Genomic DNA, 20,930 nt, shown 5'->3' with positions numbered 1-20,930 from the left:
CCAGCGAGGTATTGCTTGCGACGGCCAACGGCCGACGGCAGCAGGGAAGGGGTTAAATGTGTGATATTCTATCCTCGGAGAATGGAATGTTCTATTACTTTATAGCCCTTTTGCCTTAGGCTATACCAGTTGTTAAAGGCCGTCTCCCACTTTACATGCCCTCACCTGCAGCGACTTTAACAACCAGTATAGCCCTCATCAGCAGGCTGTAAGGCTATATTCTACAACACAGGCTCAGAGGCAACTCAAACCAGTCACGTTGTGTCGTATGCAACATTATGTACATTTGGACTACACCAAGGACCTTGTCAGTAGATTAAATATTAACATGATAGAAGTAAGGCTGTGCAGTGTGCAAGTGGGGCGACTAGGGTTCTATTGATAGCAAGGAAAATGGGTCCCTATTACCATAGTAGGGTAGTGACAGACAGCCCTAATTTAAGTGCAGTGCAATTAATCCCACCCACCGCGGGATTTTGAAAGTGCTACTGCCCCTAATGCACCATTGATCGCTCCACCTCAGAATTAAACAAATACTCCTATTTTTGCATGTGGGGTTTATTATGAAAAAAGTGCAAACCTTTGACCCATTCAATTACATCCCATTTCTTTGCCGCTGAGTGGTCTTTTGAAACATGTGCTAATGTGTCTGCTCAGAAATGGTTCCCATCTAGTAAACCCAACGGAGACTAGTTGTCAAGAAGGTTTTCCTCTGGGTCCTGAGGCATCTAGTGGTTACCAGACTGCATCCATGATGGCAGTGTTGTTGCCGCAGTTGTTCTAGGACAGCCAAAAACACTCCTTTCTTAAACTTGGTTCTTCAGGAGCAGCAAAAGCAAGCAGTCAAGGCTTATTCTAGGAGGTGGCAACAGGCCTCAAACTGGTTGTCTGCCTCGGCTCCAGGGATATAGATAAAAATGGCATGTGCCCCCGACCTACTATCAGTTGCCACCTACCTTCAGTGTCCCATAGCCAGGTAAAAAAGGGATCGGTCCACCCACGACTGTCGATTGGGGTGAATTTGTGCACGCCCTGACTTGTCAAACATCAGCAAGAATCAAGGAACACGTCCAGTGAACTCACAGATTGTTGCATCCACAGGTGGAAAAACAAAGGACAGGCCAGACAAAGTCAAACAGGGGCAGGGTGGCAGAGATTTCCTGGCTATGCAAAGATATTTGGTCCTATAGCCAGTTACCCATCTGGCATACAGGAGGGTCTTGCAGATGTGCCCAGATGATGGCAATGTTAAGTAGGTGAGAAAAGTAAAGGATGCTGACTCTTCCCAGTTGCTAAGTGGTATCCTGTGTTTCTGCCACCCAGTGACAGACAGTGCTTAATTTGAACCAGTGGTTTCCAGTGCTCAGCACCGGCACTTAATTGTCAACACCTGCACTTAGACAAACAGCGGCACCATGTGGCAAACTTCCCTAATTTAGAGATCAGCACAACAACATTTCTTTAATAATTTAATATATATTAAAATGTCTAAAACCTGTGATGCAAGCCCTTCTTATAGCTATGTGGGCCTAGAATAGTCTCAATTGTCACACTGCTAGCTGTGTGGTGGTTAGTAGTTGTGTTGGGTCTGTTATTGGCAACGCTGGTAGGAGCAATGGGTGTTGCAAGCAGCAGTGATCTCCTGACGGGAGCCCTGGCACTTATTATTTTACTAATCAAGCACTGATTACAGAGGTGTAGTTGGTGATGTAATCAGGATGTGTTACTATAACATCCTCAATGTTGGCTTCTGAAGACTGTGTTTAGCTGCTGCAGGTGGCACTTAATGCCACACTCAGAGCTGGCGCTCATCAGAAAGAAAGCACACTCATGGATTAGACACCTCTACGATTCTGTACAGCTTCCCGTAGGGTCCAAAACCCATTTCACATCGCCTGGCTTTTAAATATCATCTGTTGTTGAGACCTACCTCAATAAAATAGGCATTGCAATTTTGCCACCTCCAGCTCTCTGACCAGCTTATAACTACCCTCATTGTATCATGACCTATACATCGTCAACCAGTGGATCTAGGGTCACCAAATCAGCTGTCCATATGCATGAGGACTTATTTGAATCCTGATTTAAATCCAGTTAATTATCACAACCTCCTTTCCATTCGCCTATGTATTCCAGAATTCTACAAAATAATAGTCTCTAAGGTCCACCTACACTCCCAAATTTGGAAATTCATTTAAAACCCTTGACAGGTGATGTCTTTTTGTTCAAGCATGTATAAACACAAGAGAGAGTAAGGGATTTATTCACATTGGTGAATGGAAAATACTCCCAGTCCCCTGGACTTAATATCGAAATAACATGAGAGGAGTACCACCACGAAGAACTAAACAAAAGTTCTGAGTGGGATGTCTATGAAAAAAGACAAATTATTCTTTTTGTAAAAAAACCCTCACTCACCAACCTGGTTGGTGACATGCTTCATCATTGGGGTCCACCCTGACAGCCGAGTGCCATCAGGGTGTGCTACAACACCTGAACTACAGTGGAGCTGGTTTTTATGCAAGTGGTGCGAAAAGTGATGTTAAAAATTGTCCTGGTATTTAAAACCCTTGACAGGTGATGTCATTTTTTTCAAGCACCCATTAGTTGTTCTCAGCCCAGTAAATACCCAAAGAGGTGGAGTAATGTGTTCTATCAGATTACATGCATTTAAGAATATCATTTAAAATAACAGATGGCAGAGGGCAGCAGGTGGCTGTCCCTGGCATGGGAAAGTAAAATGACTTGCTGTGCTACTATAGACAGTATTGCAGACACCACTCAGTCATCTACAGCCAGGCTCTGGGTCACAATCTGTATCAAAAATGTACCTCCTGATCTGACAACCAATGTTTACACCAAGTTTACACCCAGCACCTTACATCACAAGCTGACCAAGAGGTTTAATCATTGGACTTCATGATCTCCTGTTACTGACCAATACATTCCATATTAACCCCAGTTCAGCCTTCCTTTTATTCGGATTCAACTTTTAGTCTGCATCCCTAAAGTATCGCACAGAGTTCCACTACTCCCTCCAGATAGGAGGTGTGACCTGGCACCGCCTCTTGCATATCTGTGGAGTCATTGGTGATGTATTGTGGCATATTGTGCTTTAAAGAGGTGCATCTTGAAATCTTTCCTAAAATGGAGCAGCATGGAGGCTGTCCATGAGGCCTTGGAGGGGTGCCTGTGTGCAGGAGCCCCTGGAGAGGTGTGTGTGTGCAGGAGCCCCTGGAGGGGTGCCTGTGTGCAGGAGCCCCTGGAGGGGTGCCTGTGTGCAGGAGCCCCTGGAGAGGTGTGTGTGTGGGCAGGAGCCCCTGGAGAGGTGTGTGTGTGCAGGAGCCCCTGGAGAGGTGTGTGTGTGCAGGAGCCCCTGGAGAGGTGTGTGTGTGCAGGAGCCCCTGGGGGGGTGCCTGTGTGCAGGAGCCCCTGGAGAGGTGTGTGTTTGCAGGAGCCCCTGGAGGGGTGCCTGTGTGCAGGAGCCCCTGGAGAGGTGTGTGTGTGCAGGAGCCCCTGGAGAGGTGTGTGTGTGCAGGAGCCCCTGGAGGGGTGCCTGTGTGCAGGAGCCCCTGGAGAGGTGTGTGTGTGGGCAGGAGGCCCTGGAGGGGTGCCTGTGTGCAGGAGCCCCTGGAGAGGTGTGTGTGTGCAGGAGCCCCTGGAGGGGTGCCTGTGTGCAGGAGGCCCTGGATGTGGTGTGTGTGTGTGTGTGTGTGTGTGTGCAGGAGATCCCTGGAGGGGTGCCCGTGTGCAGGAGGCCCTGGAGGGGTGACCTGTGCAGGAGGCCTTTGAGGGGTGGCTGTGTACAGGAGGGCCTGGAGGGGTGCCAGTGTGCAGGGGGGCTGTGAGGAGGCCTTGGAGCGGTGCCTGTGTGGAGGCCCTGGAGAGGTGCCTCTGTGGAGGCCCTAGATGGGGTGCCTGTGTGGAGGCCCTGGAGTGGTGCCTGTGTGGAGCCCTAGATGAGGTGCCTGTGTGGAGGCCCTGGAGGGGTGCCTGTGTGGAGGCCCTAGAGTGGTGCCTGTGTGGAGCCCTAGATGAGGTGCCTGTGTGGAGGCCCTGGAGAGGTGCCTGTGTGAAGGCCCTGGATGGGTGCCTGTGTGGAGGCCCTGGAGAGGTGCCTGTCTGGAGGCCCTAGATGGGATGCCTGTGTGGAGGCCCTGGAGGGGTGCATGTGTTGAAGTGATCTGCTGAATATATGTTCATTTGGGAAACCTTTGCCTAAAGTATTAGTCTACTCGTATAGCTACTCTTGTTCTGTTGGTTTGAGGCTCTCCCCATGTTAGATCCAGGCAGTACCATCACCAGGAGGCGTAGATCATTAAGGGAAAAAATGTCCACAAATGGTGACATTGATACTTAGCACTCTGTTCTTGGTATAACATGTAGACAGGGGTGCAGGTGTCTAGGTTAAAAGTTAGGGCATTGCTTTGAGGGTTCCAGGAGTGTGAACATTTAAAGTGAAGTGCTGCGTATCAATGCTGGAAAGTGGAGAGGAGGTGAAAAACTAGGGAGCCAACGGGGCTGCTGAGGGTACTGAGGGAGATGATTTCAGCAAGGTAACAAAAGCAGAACTAGCGCACATTTCTCTCCCTTCTCACAAACGAACAAGTACTTGATGGTTGTCACCACACCAGCCAGTACCACTTTTGCCATCATTCCAAGAAAACCCTATCCATCCATTGCAACGCTGATCAGCAGTGGCACCCATGTTATCCCCCTACATTATCCCTATAGGTCTCTTCGCAACACTATGGCCGTCAAATAAGACAAGGAAATGGTGGTGAACTTTATTATGAGGAGATTACATTTTATTCCAGGTTGCAATTGATCCAAGGACCATCAGTGTTCCCAGGATGTTTGTGACTGGGAGCTTTCTGACACCAGGGAAGGTGAAAATCAGGGCATTCCCACCTGGGAAACAAAGTTCTCATGCTCAAGTGACTTCTCTGTTATTCCAGCAGCAACTGTCTTAATTTTGATGCCCAATGAATGGGAGTAGTCAATTCACAAGTGGATTGGACTAAGCCAGGTGCTCTGTTGAAGCTCTGACAGCTGGCCCTACCTGCAGAGGTCAATTGTGAAATCGGTCTTTGCAGCAAGAAATTGTTGGTCCTTAAGTGGCCTTTTAATTTTGAAAAAAAGTATTTTAAGTTGTCTGTTTTTGCAAGTGCATACAATTAAATAGTAATGTATTCGGACTAGCATGGAAGTACCCAGTCAGCCAAACAGAGTATGAAAGCTGTTCTAGATCTCAAAAGAGGCCAGAGAAAAGCAGTCTGGAAATCATCCATCTATAGAAATGAAGGTGAACTGAGTGTTAACTCTCACACTTTCTCTGTACATTAACAATGTCTTTGTCCACATTTGAAATAACCACATTGCCATACACCCCATTTTGCATGACATGAGCACAGACCCATTATGATCCTCAGTGGCCCTGGTTCGGGAAGATGTGTCTCGAGCCACATTGTGTGGTACCCTGACTATGCCTTGAGGAAGAAGTTTGAGTGTTCAGATATCCCCTTTGAGTGATATGTATGCCTTTCAAATACTAATACCATGACATATTGCAAGCTATTCAGCCCAAAAGCTCGATGGGGTTCTGCGCTATCTTCGTGTGTGCTCTTTGTGCCCCTGCAGGAACAGAACCCCAATAATCATATGAGCCCAAATATATGATCATCCCAAAGTGTTTAACAAAATAATTTGGCTCCAGAGTCTCTAGCTGATCTAGTGGTTAGAGACTACACTCCTCATCAGGGATAGCCCAATTTATCAGAGTTAAATGGAATAAAAGGACAGAGTTCTAGATCAAAAATAGAGCAAAGACAATATTTATTACTTAATAATCAAAAATGAGGTACAGATACAAAATGCATGGATTGCCATGAAGTCCCAATACAGAAGTGAAGATAAATACCAAATCATAAAACTATATAATCTCTAGCTAGGCATATTTGCAAATAGCACTGACAGCATGATAAGTCGCCCATGAGAAAAATGGTAAAAGAACCCCACGAAAAACAGAATCCCAAAGATTTTATAGACAAATCACAAAAGCTAGTAATAGATTCCACAAACTCAGCATGGTATGATCATGGTTAGGGTCGCATTTGGTAAATCAAAAACAACAACGTAATAATTAAAAACTATGCAATTATATAGTACTAATCCATTTCTTAAGGTAGGAGAAATCTTTCACTTGCTTCCTCAGCAACTGCACTCCAGAGATGTGTAATACAAATAAGGCATTTCTTAAACAATGCTTCATAGAACTAACACCAATACATCTCCAGCGGAACTTCCAGTGGAAGTCCAGGAAAATGATGGTTTGGGGACATCATGGAATCTTCATTTACAATGCATGTTTCCTAAGAAACGTTGTATATTGCTAATATATTGACATCATTCACTTGATGTTCAGCGGAAACCAGGGGAGAGATGACTTTGCAGCGGGACACTGATTGGGAGGGGGAATGAGCAGGAAAAGTTGAACACAACACAACAAACTACATCCATTTTATAATAATGCCTTAATACATTAAAATTTAGCTTACCTATTCATAGCATTATTTACACCTCTAAATGACCTAGGTAACTCGTTTCAGGTGCAACCTCATCGGTTATGACTCTATGCATCATGAAAACTGAAATTATCCAAAAATAATTTTCACACAATATTTGCCCATTTTGCATATATCAAAACAACGCTTTAACACCCATGTCATCACCACAGCGTCCCTGGAGGGTCTGCCCACTTCAGGACAAAGATCTGTCCTTCTTCATGTAGAGCTGTTTACTTGACCTCTCTTCTCCATTGGGTCATCTGATATCCAAGTTTTATGGTGCAGACAAACCACAACCACAAACTAGATAAAAGCAAGATTTTCAGTGTTAATGCATTTAACCTTAAACATTGAAACACTTACATGTTATTATGTTTTAGAAGTTAGTGTTTGACACAAAACTTGTAATCTTCTGTGTTCCTGGTTTTGTTATCAACAGCACAGTGGATGTGATTACTGAGTGAACACACCCAGTGTACATTTTGTGTAACATGGGTGTCTAGTTTTGTATTGCATTCTATAAGTAATCTATTGTGTTTGTGCTATATACAATGGTCCTTCTTGGTAATGTAAATCTATTTATTTCAGAGGTTGTGTTAAAAGGTTGCACTTTTTATACAAAATAAAAATACTGATTAGACATGCTTAAGTGTGACTGTGATAGTTTACCTAATCTCAACTTTCATAGCACCTAATTTGTGGAATGCCTTGACTCCTCAACCAAGCTACAGCGGAGAACCATGGCAGCGTTGGTGGCCAACTTAACATCTCAAACTAGGGGGATGATTATGATGGTGGGCGGACATGTCCGCCCGCCATCGTTGCGGTGCTAAGGACCGCCCGCCATGCATGCGACGGTCCCACCACTGCAAATACAATGACGGGCGCATCCCGGGTATTTCACATTGCGGACGGTGCTGCTGGCTGCAGCACCGTTCGCAATGCGAAATTGACACAAAGTGCATTTCCCTGCACTACGTCGCAGGCACCATGGGGTGCCCGCCACTTTGTGCAGGGAAATGCAGGGGGGTACCATAGGTACCCTCCAGTGCACAAACACCCTCCCCCCACACAGAGGGGGGCTTGTAATGGGCCCCCAAATCCATTCTCCGCCAGCCTTTCCTTGGTGGTTCCCCTGCCATGTAAAGGCTGGCTGAGGCCAGCATTTTGATCTGGCGGACGGGGCCTGCTAGGCACTGCCACCATTCACACCCATTGCGCCCGCCACGCTTGCGGAACGATTCCCCCCGCCATCGTGATGTGGCGGGGGAAATTGCCTGTCAGATGGCGGATGGCCCACCACCGCACGTCTCTCGGTGGCAGACCCTCCGCAATCCTAATGAGCCCCTATATACCCAGTGACCTAGCTTGGGGGGACCACCTAAGTCCCAAACCTTTGCGAGGTCATTCCTGCATCTAAAAGGATCAGGAACACCGCACAAGGGAGCAAATGGTCATTTTGTCCCTTTTTCCTGCTTAGGCCTGAAAGATTGATTACATAAGGCTTCATTGAGACCTTGGAGGGTACTAAAAATCCTCCAATATCTTGAGGAAACTCTAAATACAGATTTTAATTAGGCCAGGAAGCAAATGTAATTACCCTGTAGTAATTGAAGCAATTTCAGTGATTTTGTGTTACTTTTTTTGATGCAAAATCACCTAAAATTATACAATTACGCCAGGTTGCTTAATTATGAGTAATTAGGCACAAAAGTCCTACCACAGGAGCACAGACATAATTAATTCAGAGAGCGCAAGCAGGTGGTGGCTTCTGCTGTTAACTTTCTGTCGCATTTAAAGCTATTTTCTTAGCCCAAAATGCATCCGTTGTTGTATTTTTGCACTGAATGCATAATCTGACAAAATGTTGCTGTTATTTCGTGTGTTTACCACCATGTTTAGGATTTACCGCAGGTCACGCTCGACAATCATTTTCTTCTATCACCCAACAGTTGAGTAATCTTCGGTGTACTATGTGGGGCATAATTTCGAGCACCCTGTGCCGCCGGAGCGTCACTTTTTGTGACTATCCGGTGGCGCAAATGACAAAATTATATCTATGAGGCTACGCAAAGCCCCTATGTGTGGCATTGTATGGAGTCATAGATATGGAGTAAGGAGGCATTCCATGAGTGTAGCGGTGGGTGTTCCAACACAACACCCATTGATTTTGGCGCTGCCCCAGATTTACAAGAGCATGTACACGCGGGGAAGCGCCAAATCGTTACGTAACGAGGAGAAATATTTTTTATTTCTCCTCATATATTTCTGCAGCGCACTTAGAAAGAGGAAAACACATTTTAGGATTTTTTTTGTGCAGGAAGGTGCCCCTTTCTACCCAAAGCAATCCTGCCGACAACGCATGCCCTCTTGCACCATGGTGCAAGGGTGCCTGCTTCGGCGCTAGGCTGCCGAAACGGCACATGCGCAGGGGGAAAGGAGTAGAATGCACAGTATTGCACAAGTAAGGTGCCTTCTTGCCCTTTCACTCTGGCTTAGGGCAACACAGCAAAGCAACTTGCTGCCAAAAACCCCAAAAAGCCTGTGTTTTTTTAAATGGAGAAACAGACACACGCCCAGATGAAAAAAAGCACTTTTTGATCGAGGACATGCACACAAGAAACCCGATGCGCTTCGGGCACTCTTGACTGACAGCTCCTTTCAAGCCTGAGTGGGACACTGGTCTCAGGTTAGCGCGAGCCTTCCGGTTAGGCTGGTTCTTCCACTTATTTCTCTTTCTACATTACCCTAAAGATCTATTTTTAAGCAGCTCCCCGCCCTGGCCGCAGGAGACTTCCCCCTGACTCACTTCCGTATTTACCTGCCTGGTGGGATGGCCCAGGCTGCGGCAGGTTCGCCTCATTTGCATGCGCCCGCTGATTGGCTGGAAGGATGCCTGGTCCTCCCTCTGCTTGAATGGGCTGAGAGGATACAGGAATGTCCTCGGCGAGGAGGAGAGATGCCGGCGGAGCGGTGCTCGCCGCGAGACCCTAGAAGCATGAGACTGCGGGATGGCCGACGCAGGATGCCCCAGAGGATTGCCATCGAGACGTTCGCCGATATCCAGGTTTGGATAGAGACATGCCCTCTTAACATTGGCATTAGACATCTCTGTGCCTGGTGGTTTTGGAAGAGAAAGGTGTTTTCTTGTCTCCCCCGTTCTGATCTGCCTCTGTGCTCCCCTCCTTCCACTCGTACTCTGCAAACATCTCCTTTCTCGGGCTTACCCCTCCGCGTGTTCCTGCAGACAGCCAGCAGATCTCGGGGCAACCACACCTGTCACTGCTTCTCTTGTAGTGAGAACATCCGCAGCCATCGTCTCACACGTATGAACCTGCCACAGGAACGTATTGTGCATTCCCGGCCCAGTGAATGACTCACACGCGTGCATTTATATTTCATCACTTACAGGAATAATGTTTAATTTAAGTGCATCCCTAACACTCTGAAAGACACTTACCCCACTATCCCTTACACAGAGAAGAGCCCTTACATGTATATCACATGTATATCGCATGTACATCACTGAGATAGTAAATGTGTTATAACTGCTCTTTAGAATGTCTCAGACTTGTGCATCACTAGCACTCGGAAAGACTCAGAACCCAGTATCACTGACACAGAGAACAGCCCATACATGTATATGCATTGGTGACATACGGTCCAGTTCATACATGTGCATCACTGACGCAGTAAATGTCTCATAGCTGTGCAACATTGACCTGATGTAAAACTCATACTTGTGCATCACTTATACAGATGTTTCATGCATGTCCGTCACTAACATGCTGAAGGATTCAGACTTTTGTATTAATGACTCTGTGAGTGAGTGTCATGTAGCTGGCTTCACTAACATGGAGAATGACTCCTCGTGCATTACTTATATAGTTTATGTTTCATACATGTGCATCGCTGACATGCTGAATGGTTCATACTTGTGCATTGCTGACACTGGCTCCAGTTCATACATGTGCATCACCGACGCAGTAGATGTCTCACAGCTGTGCATCATCGACCTGATGTGAAATTCATAGTTGTTCATCACCTATGCAGATAATGTTTCACACATGTGTGTCACTAACATGTGAAGGATTCAGACGTGTGCATTAGTGATACTGTGAGTGTCAAATAGCTGGGCATCGCTGGACATAGTGAATGACTCCTCGTGCATTACTTTCAGAGTTAATGTGTCATACATGTGCATCGCTGACTTGCTGAATGACTCATACTTGTGCATTTGGTGACATAGGGCCCAGTTCATACATGTGCATCACCGACGCAGTAGATGTCTCACAGCTGTGCATCATTGACCTGATGTGAAATTCATAGTTGTTCATCACCTATGCAGATAATGTTTCACACATGTGTGTCACTAACATGTGAAGGATTCAGACTTGTGCATTAGTGACACTGTGAGTGTCAAATAGCTGGGCATCGCTGGACATAGTGAATGACTCCTCGTGCATTACTTACAGAGTTAATGTGTCATACATGTGCATCGCTGACTTGCTGAATGACTCATACTTGTGCATTGCTGACATTGAGCCCAGTTCATACATGTGCATCACCGACGCAGTAGATGTCTCACAGCTGTGCATCATTGACCTGATGTGAAATTCATAGTTGTTCATCACCTATGCAGATAATGTTTCACACATGTGTGTCACTAACATGTGAAGGATTCAGACTTGTGCATTAGTGACACTGTGAGTGTCAAATAGCTGGGCATCGCTGGACATAGTGAATGACTCCTCGTGCATTACTTACATAGTTAATGTGTCATATATGTGCATTGCTGACATGCTGAATGACTCATACTTGTGCATTTGGTGACATAGGGCCCAGTTCATACATGTGCATCACCGACGCAGTAGATGTCTCACAGCTGTGCATCATTGACCTGATGTGAAATTCATAGTTGTTCATCACCTATGCAGATAATGTTTCACACATGTGTGTCACTAACATGTGAAGGATTCAGACTTGTGCATTAGTGACACTGTGAGTGTCAAATAGCTGGGCATCGCTGGACATAGTGAATGACTCCTCGTGCATTACTTACAGAGTTAATATGTCATACATGTGCATCGCTGACTTGCTGAATGACTCATACTTGTGCATTGCTGACATTGAGCCCAGTTCATACATGTGCATCACCGACGCAGTAGATGTCTCACAGCTGTGCATCATTGACCTGATGTGAAATTCATAGTTGTTCATCACCTATGCAGATAATGTTTCACACATGTGTGTCACTAACATGCTGAATGATTCGTACTTGTGCTTTAATGACTGTGAGTGTAATATAGCTAGACATCACTAACATGGTGAAAGACTCCTTCTCGTGCATAACTTACATAGTTAATGTGTCATATATGTGCATTGCTGACATGCTGAATGACTCATACTTGTGCATTTGGTGACATAGGGCCCAGTTCATACATGTGCATCACCGACGCAGTAGATGTCTCACAGCTGTGCATCATTGACCTGATGTGAAATTCATAGTTGTTCATCACCTATGCAGATAATGTTTCACACATGTGTGTCACTGACATGTGAAGGATTCAGACTTGTGCATTAGTGACACTGTGAGTGTCAAATAGCTGGGCATCGCTGGACATAGTGAATGACTACTCGTGCATTACTTACAGAGTTAATGTGTCATACATGTGCATCGCTGACTTGCTGAATGACTCATACTTGTGCATTGCTGACATTGAGCCCAGTTCATACATGTGCATCACCGACGCAGTAGATTTCTCACAGCTGTGCATCATTGACCTGATGTGAAATTCATAGTTGTTCATCACCTATGCAGATAATGTTTCACACATGTGTGTCACTAACATGCTGAATGATTCATACTTGTGCTTTAATGACTGTGAGTGTAATATAGCTGGACATCACTAACATGGTGAAAGACTCCTTCTCGTGCATAACTTACATAGTTAATGTGTCATATATGTGCATTGCTGACATGCTGAATGACTCATACTTGTGCATTTGGTGACATAGGGCCCAGTTCATACATGTGCATCACCGACGCAGTAGATGTCTCACAGCTGTGCATCATTGACCTGATGTGAAATTCATAGTTGTTCATCACCTATGCAGATAATGTTTCACATGTGTGTCACTAATATGTGAAGGATTCAGACTTGTGCATTAGTGACACTGTGAGTGTCAAATAGCTGGGCATCGCTGGACATAGTGAATGACTCCTCGTGCATTACTTACAGAGTTAATGTGTCATACATGAGCATCGCTGACTTGCTGAATGACTCATACTTGTGCATTTGGTGACATAGGGCCCAGTTCATACATGTGCATCACCGACGCAGTAGATGTCTCACAGCTGTGCATCATTGACCTGATGTGAAATTCGTAGTTGTTCATCACCTATGCAGATAATGTTTCACACATGTGTGGCACTAACATGCTGAATGATTCATACTTGTGCTTTAATGACTGTGAGTGTAATATAGCTGGGCATCACTAACATGGTGAAAGACTCCTTCTCGTGCATAACTTACATAGTTAATGTGTCATATATGTGCATTGCTGACATGCTGAATGACTCATACTTGTGCATTTGGTGACATAGGGCCCAGTTCATACATGTGCATCACCAACGCTGTAGATGTCTCACAGCTGTGCATCATTGACCTGATGTAAAACTCATACTTGTGGATCACTTATGCAGTTAATGTTTCACACATGTGTGTCACTAACATGTGAAGGAATCAGACTTGTGCATTAGTGATTAGTGATACTGTGAGTGTCATATAGCTGGGCATTACTAACATAGTGAATGGCTCCTGGTGCATTATTTACATAGTTAATGTGTCATACATGTGCATCGCTGACTTGCTGAATGACTCATACTTGTGCATTGCTGATATAGGGTCCAGTCCATACATGTGCATCACTGACGCAGTAGCTGTCTCACAGCTGTGCATCATCGACCTGATGTGAAATTCATACTTGTTCATCACCTATGCAGATAATGTTTCACATGTGTGTCACTAACATGCTGAAGGATTCAGACGTGTGCATTAATGACACTGTGAGTGTCACATAGCATGCGCAACACTATTGTGCATTACTTACATAGTTAATGTTTCATACATTTGCATCCCTGACATGCTGAATGACTCATACGTGTGCACCACTGGCATAATGAATGTCTCTTACCTCAGCTTCACTGACATAGGGATTAGCTCACACTTGTGCATCACTGACAGAGTGAATCTCTTAGAGTGGTGCATCACTGGCATGTTGAATGTCTCAGACTAGTGCATCACTGGCATGTTGACGGTATCAGACTAGTGCATCACTGGCATGTTGAATGTCTCAGACTAGTGCATCACTGGCATGTTGAATGTCTCAGACTAGTGCATCACTGGCATGTGGACTGTTTCGTGTACATGCATCGCTGACACTCTGAATGACTCTTACTTGTTCATGTCTAGGACGGTGAATGTCTCTTACCTGTCACCGCTGACACAGCATATGTCTCATAGTTGTGCATCAATGACATAGTGAATGTCTTACTGCTTTATATCATTGACATGCATCAGTGACATGTTGAATGGCGCACTAGTATCACTAACATAGTTATTGTGTCATACATGTGCAACACTGACATGATTCATACCAGGTAAAGGACCTATACTTTTGCACTACTGACACAGTTAATGTCTTAAGGTTGTTCACCAGTGACATTTTGAATGATTCATTCTTGTGCACTTACACAATCAATCTAGTATAACTGGACACCAAGGTTGCATGGCTGTCCCTATCTTACATAGTGCAAATCTGAATGCACTAATTACTAACAAGTGTCTGGTACCTGTGCACCACTGTAATAGGCAATGTCACAACATTTTTCACCACTCACAGTCAACATATGACAGCTGTGCACGCCTGACTTAATCAACATTTATATCTTTGACCACTATAGTCAATGGTTCGAACACAAGCACCACATACACAACATTCCAGACCAGCACACAGTCAGTGTCACATTTTTGTGCATCATTTACATGGTCAAAGTTTGATCCACTTTCACATGTTGCAAAGTCAGCTCTATACCGGTGCTCCTCTTACATCATTAATGTTTGATACCCTTGCACCACTTACCATAAAGTCCCCAAGACATGCACCACTGACAGTGACTCATTTATAGGCACCACTTTAACAGTCAGTGTTTTAGTTCTGAACAACAATTGCAGTAGCGGCTTGTGGAGGGAGTGCTGGCAGGCGGTGGGGCGGGGGAGGAGCAGGGTTGGTGGTAGTAAACTACGGACTACGGCCTAACTGAGGTAAGTAAATAAATAAACTAAATGAATTTCGTTGCGCACGCTGCATCGTATTTGGCAATGCAGCGCGCGCAATGAAATTCATTTTATTTAACTATTTCTTTACTTACCTCTGTTCGGCCGTATTCCGTAATATACTACCCCCCACCATGCTCCTCCCCCGCCTCACCGCCCCACAGCACTCCCTCCACGAGCCGCTACTTAACTGAAAGTGTGCATCTGAGTGTTTCACGCGTAGGACAGAAGCAAGATGCTGCAAAGGGGGCTGCTTTGACTTTTTTATCTGTTGTACAACTGAATCAGTTGTACAACAGATAAAAAAGTCAAAGCAGCCCCCTTTGCAGCATCTTGCTTCTGTCCCTCGTGTGAAACCCTCAGATGCACACTTTCAGTATCACCTATATTGAACCCAATCTATGTATTCTCAGAACTCTGTTGCCTAACTCGTAGTCATAGCTAACCTCTCACAGTTTCACACAAACGAGCCGGTGTCTCCAACAGGAATAGCGAGATAGTGTTTGTCCTACACTAGTGTATTTTAATTTCGCGTTTACCTGTATGACTACATTACAAACTTTTCTTGCAGCTGCCATGCTGATTTATAGTAATGTGTGAACCTATTTTATCTGAATCTTAAGGGTATTTGGGGCCAGACCATTCCTTAGCAGCTGCCATACGTCCCTTGTAATGGGTGCACCATCGGCAAACCTGATATTTTAATCAATGACGCTGTGCATGCTGGGATTTCATTACAAGACTGGAGGCTACCATTATGCAATAATCCTTTATTGCTGCCCCAACATGCAGCCCTTTAAAGAATATCAATACATCACAAAGCAAAAAGAATGTTCAGAATGTATAAATAATATCCACAGCACGCAGATATCCTCTTTTATTCGCCGGTCCAGACAGGATAAGTACCTCCTTTCATGTGCTTTCTCAAATGAGAGTCTTTATTATGTGCTTTCGTGATTGAGTGCTTTATTCTTACATTTTATGAGGGCTTTATTTTTACTTTTATTGCTGGTTATGTTGTTTGCCTTTTTATTTCATGCCCTTACAATTTACGGTCAGGCCAGGTAAGGCTAGTTTCCTTTCTATTTTATTAACAAGAACCGTTGTCGTAAACATTTGAAGTAAGCTGAGCCCTTTACTGCTTCGGCATTTACGCCAGCTACGGCAATGCAGTCGTAACCGCTACGGAGGCCTCCTTCCATCGTGCTTCCTGAGTGCAGTTACAGGTGCAGCACGGTCACGGGGGGCTTCCCTCCAGTTGGCTGCCTTTTTTGAAGGGAAAACTATCCTTAAAGGGGTTATCCCTTCTGCCAATCTTGCCTTGGAAAGGGAGACCTAGCAATGTTGCATTGAGCGTGTTGCTAGGGAACATCCCTGATGATAGGAGCGAAACCTGAACACGCTAGCAACATGGCCGACTCGTTGATGCTGGCCGCGGACCTTAACTCGTTTTTCCCACCCATGTGACGAGCTAGCTTGCGTGTTGCCTGGAAACCGCTACAGTTATGTCTAATCTTTAGGAGATTGACAAAATATGCGGTGCACAGACATAATATCGACTCCAAAATATCGTTTGGACAGAATATCGAGTTTAAAATATCGTTTGGACAAAATATCGACAGGACAGAATATAGACAGCCAAAATATCGTTTTTAAGGTAAGTGAAGTAATATCGACTGTAAATAATATAGAAAGTGAAAATATGTAAGTATATAATATAGATAGTAAAAAAAATCGTTTTTATTTTTAGGGTTCAGGGTCAGTTTTGGGTTTTTGGGTAAAGGGGTATTTTTAGGGTTCAGGGTCAGTTTTCAGTTTTTGGGTAAAGGGGTATTTTTAGGGTTCAGGGTCAGTTTTCAGTTTTTGGGTGAAGGGGTATTTTTAGGGTTCAGGGTCAGTTTTCAGTTTTTGGGTAAAGGGGTATTTTTAGGGTTCAGGGTCAGTTTTCAGTTTTTGCGTAAAGGGGTATTTTTAGGGTTCAGGGTCAGTTTTGGGTTTTTGGGTAAAGGAGTATTTTTAGGGTTCAGGGTCAGTTTTCAGTTTTTGGGTATTATTTTATTATATTTTGTTACTATATATATATGTTTTAATAAATATGAAATAAAAAAATATTTATTTAACTTTCATTAATTATTTAATTATTATAAGTTAATTTAAGTAATTTTAAGTATATAGTAATTAATTATTAATATTAATTTAATTTAACACTGTTTTTAGTAAATACGATATTTTTTACAACTATATTTTTGTAAACGATATTTTTAACTCGATATTTTTGTACTTACCTGTTTGTAGATAGAAACTCGATATTTTGTCTCTCGATATTTTGTCAACGATATTTTTGATGGTCGATATTCTGTCCCTCGATATTATTTCAGTGATCCAAAATATGCACCAAGAAATACTATGAGACATTATCAAAGCGATATTTCAAGGCAAATTTCTCTAACAATTGCCTGAATTGTTTGAAGTGATCTTAGATTATTCTGGTAGACCGTTTTGGTTCCACTTGGCTGTAGCTGTGTGTTATGGCATGTAACTGTTACAAGGCTAAGGAAAGCTCTAACACCCAGGCCCATGATTTAATGGGGGAATCCATCAAATTAATTAAGGGAGAGGAACTTGGGTCATCTGTAAGAGAAGAGGTGGACACCGCACTAGCTAAGAGGAAGAGGGACGCCCCAGCTGAAGAAAATACATTTTCCTTCTCAGGTGGGGACTCCATTTCTACCTCTGAAACCTGTGTTGGGGAAACAGTTTACCACAAGACAGAACATACTGAGAAGGCATTAAGCTATTCTTATGGCACAGGTAGCCTTTGTGCTACAATAAAGTTTGGTGCTCCTAGCAGCACAAGAGGTAAAGGCCACCTTCATGGGGCACAAAATCGTTGCCCTTAGCGTTATGTTTGATAAGAGTGACCTTCATGGCACAAGAGAGTTACGAGCCAGTTTGAATTCTACTGAGGATGACAATGATGATGACAGTATGGAATGGGATGAGTATAAATTTGACCCCCAATGGTGGCCAATGGACCACATTGCCAAATATTTGAGCCACTGGGTAAGGAAGTCTCTGGATAGGGAGGCCCACAATTTGATCCAGATGTAGTGTCCCAGACCCTCTACGGAGGACAACATCTGTAATACCCCTTACTTGGATCCAGAGCTGATTACCTTTTTGTTCAAGTCAGGCAAAGATCAGAGGAAAGGAATTGAAAAATGCCTTAAACAGTTTCAGGACAAGGTATTTGACATCCTGGGCTTGCTAACCCTCATTCTAGATATGGCCAAGGAGGCCAGAGGGAAGAGTGGCAGGGTTAATCTGGATATGTTGAGAGGGTGAGCACAATGTGCCATCTGCTTTCTAGGTAACACCAATGTGGGCCTAATAACTAAGAAAAGCTGAGCTTTTCTTAGAAAAGCTGTACTGATGCAAATGAACGCTAAACTGGCTGATTTGGTCACTAGGGAGGAAATGGGAGATCCTTCTTTTTGGGCAAAGCTTTGTAAAAATTATTAGGAAAATGTGTTTCTACATTCACTACTTTTAGTAAAGGTCAGACCAATATGTGTAGAAACTTCGGCTCCAGGGCTGTTTTTGGACAGGCTGACAGTAGAGGACTGGCTGTCAGCCACGTTGCCTTCAGGTCCCAATCATACACACAGGAGCCAAGAAAAGATGGCAGCTGTGACAGATGGTAACACCAATATTCCAACTACTATCCCCCAGAGAGGGAGGAACTCAAGAAACCATGTGGGAAGAGGTATATCTTCAGGCTCCAGACTGCAAGTTAAGAAGTATTGGTTTGTTCCAAATAAAGGTATGGGGAAGGCTGAGATTCTTCATCCACTATTGGGAGAAAATCACTGGGTTTTAGAAACCATACAAGGTTTCAAAATAGAGTTTTGGGATTACGATTACCTAGTACAGATCAGACAACCAAGGGAGTTATCTTTAGACACATTGAAAATGTTACTGATAGATTCAGAGGTGACCCAGCTGTTAGAGAAAGGAGCATTGATTTGGGTTCCAGTTCAGGAAAGATCAGGATTTTTTGTGAGTACGGTGTTCTTTGTAAAGAAAATGGACAAGGAATGGCATCCTGTCATAAATTTGAGAGTTGAACCAATCCCTGGTCTACAGGCATTTGAAGATGGAGGGGATATTTAACAATCAGAAGATTGGTTAGTGAAGTTAGACTCAAGGACACATACTTTATTATATCTGTGGATGGGGACAGTCAAGTACCTGTGTTTCAGCTGGAGAGGTGTCCGTTAGCAGTTCCTTTGTCTCTCCTTCGGGCTGTCCTCAGCTCTGTGGTGTTTCACCAAGGGGCTTCACCTGTAGTACATCTTCTCAGACAGAGTGGAGTGCGGCTAATTATATATTTGGACCGCATTCTGTCAATGTCCCAGGACAGGCTAGAACTTCGAAAACATTTGGTTTGGACAAGCGAATTACTAGAGAGCCTAGGATTCATAGTGAATACAGAAAAGTCAGTCATTGGTCCAACTCAGAATCTAGAATTTTGGGGTTTTCAGATAGATACCATTGTATCTCAGTTGATTCTAGCTCAGAAAAAGGTGACAAAAATAAAAAAAAGAGGGGAGGGCAGTACTACTGAAAGAGATGGTGTTCTTAAAAATTCTTGCATGAATTTTGGAACTCCTCTCATCCTCCACTCAGGCGAATTATCCCGACCCTTACACTGCAAGGGCCTCCAGAGCTTGAATGCTTGGAGATTAAGAAAAGGCTTAAGGTGTGGGGACTCCATTCCCATTTCAGTGGACACACAAGAGAACCTAAACTGGTGGTCAAGGAATCTCAAGGCTTGGAACAGCAAGGCTAATTTCGGGAATGTGCTTAAAATAATAATAGAATTGGATGCCAGCAAGTTGGGTTAGGGGGCAAATTTAAACGATTTAGAAAAAGGTGGAAGATGTTTGTGATATGCTATACTAGGAGTTTTGTGGTAGCCTTGCTAGCCTGCCACAGTTCTTGGAGGTTTGTGTAATGAAGGGTGATTCAAAAGGTGGAGGTGACGGAGAGGGCGTCTCCTGTGGTTCTGGCTAGAAAGGCAAACAAAGAGCCCAGACTTTGCGTTGATATGAGAGAGAGAGTTAAACAAGGAAGTAGTTACGGACTACTATCCCTTACCTACCATTACAGAGATGTTGTGCTGTTGAGGGGTTCCACACTATTCACCTCATTGGACCTCACATCAGCATACCATCAAATATCTATCCATCCCCAGTCCCAAAAATTGACCTAATTTATTACACCTTTTGGTATCTATAAGTATTTGCTGATACCTTTTGGCTTAATTTCTTCTTCAGCAGTTTGCCAAAGAGCTATGGAGAGTGCTGTAAAAGGTGTTGATGGTGTAAAAATGTAGCAAGGGGATGTACTAGTATATGGTAAAAACTAGAGGGACCATGGTGGCAGAGTATGTGAGGTATTGAAGAGATTGGGGACAGGTGGGTTTACTTAGAAGCTAGAGAAATGTTGTTTTCAAGTGAGAAAAATAGGGTACCTTGGTCACCTAATCACTGCTGGTGTGATTCATCCCAAGGCAGGTCTTCTGAGAGCAATAAGAGATATGCCAAGCCCCACTTCCAAGGAAGAGCTGGTTACGTTTTTGGGAACAGCAGATATCTACAGCAAGTTTATTCCTAGTTTAGACTTGTCTAAAGCATCTAGTGTATGTAGTTTTGAACGTGGTATAAAAAACATTTTGAGAACGGATGTCAGCGTGAAAGGATCAGGAGCAGATTGACCTTCCAGGTTGCCAGGTACTTCGGTTGGAGTCCAGACCCAGAGGCAGCAGCAGTAGAGGCCAGGCCCGGACTGGCCGTTGTGGGCACCGGGCAATCCCCCGGTCGGCCGCAAGGGTGGGGGCCGGTTTTGGGCCCTGGGGGCCGTTTTTGTTGCAGAGCCGTTTTTGCAGCATAGCTGCAAAATCGGCCCTGTAACAAAATCGGCTGAAAAGCGGCCCTGGCAAAGCGCTCGCCCCCCTCCCGCC

The 20,930-nt window shown here is 44.3% G+C and overlaps 2 protein-coding genes across 9 annotated transcripts in view; one reads left to right on the top strand and one right to left on the bottom strand.

Annotated features, from left to right (window-relative positions):
• Positions 1-20,930, bottom strand: part of LOC144785288 (uncharacterized) — an 850,769-nt gene that overhangs the window by 323,987 nt on the left and 505,852 nt on the right. The gene's annotated exons all lie outside the window — the stretch shown is intronic.
• DGKK (diacylglycerol kinase kappa) overlaps positions 1-20,930 on the top strand; it is a 556,369-nt gene that overhangs the window by 161,632 nt on the left and 373,807 nt on the right. For 4 of the 8 annotated variants that reach the window (XR_013601701.1, XM_078663839.1, XM_078663838.1 and 1 more), the window contains exon 1: positions 9,496-9,633. The exons of the other annotated variants lie outside the window; for them this stretch is intronic. Coding sequence is in view for 3 of the 4 variants with exons in the window: in XM_078663839.1 (XP_078519965.1) it covers positions 9,526-9,633 (108 nt within the window). In the remaining variant the exon portion in view is untranslated. Of the gene's footprint in view, positions 1-9,495; positions 9,634-20,930 lie in introns of those variants that run through there. 8 annotated transcript variants of the gene reach the window in all.

Source organism: Lissotriton helveticus, chromosome 10 (assembly GCF_964261635.1).
Source record: "Lissotriton helveticus chromosome 10, aLisHel1.1, whole genome shotgun sequence".
Lineage (NCBI taxonomy): Eukaryota > Metazoa > Chordata > Amphibia > Caudata > Salamandridae > Lissotriton > Lissotriton helveticus.
The sequence above is the reverse complement of the archived record's forward strand: the minus strand, read 5'-3'. Positions and strand labels throughout refer to the sequence as shown.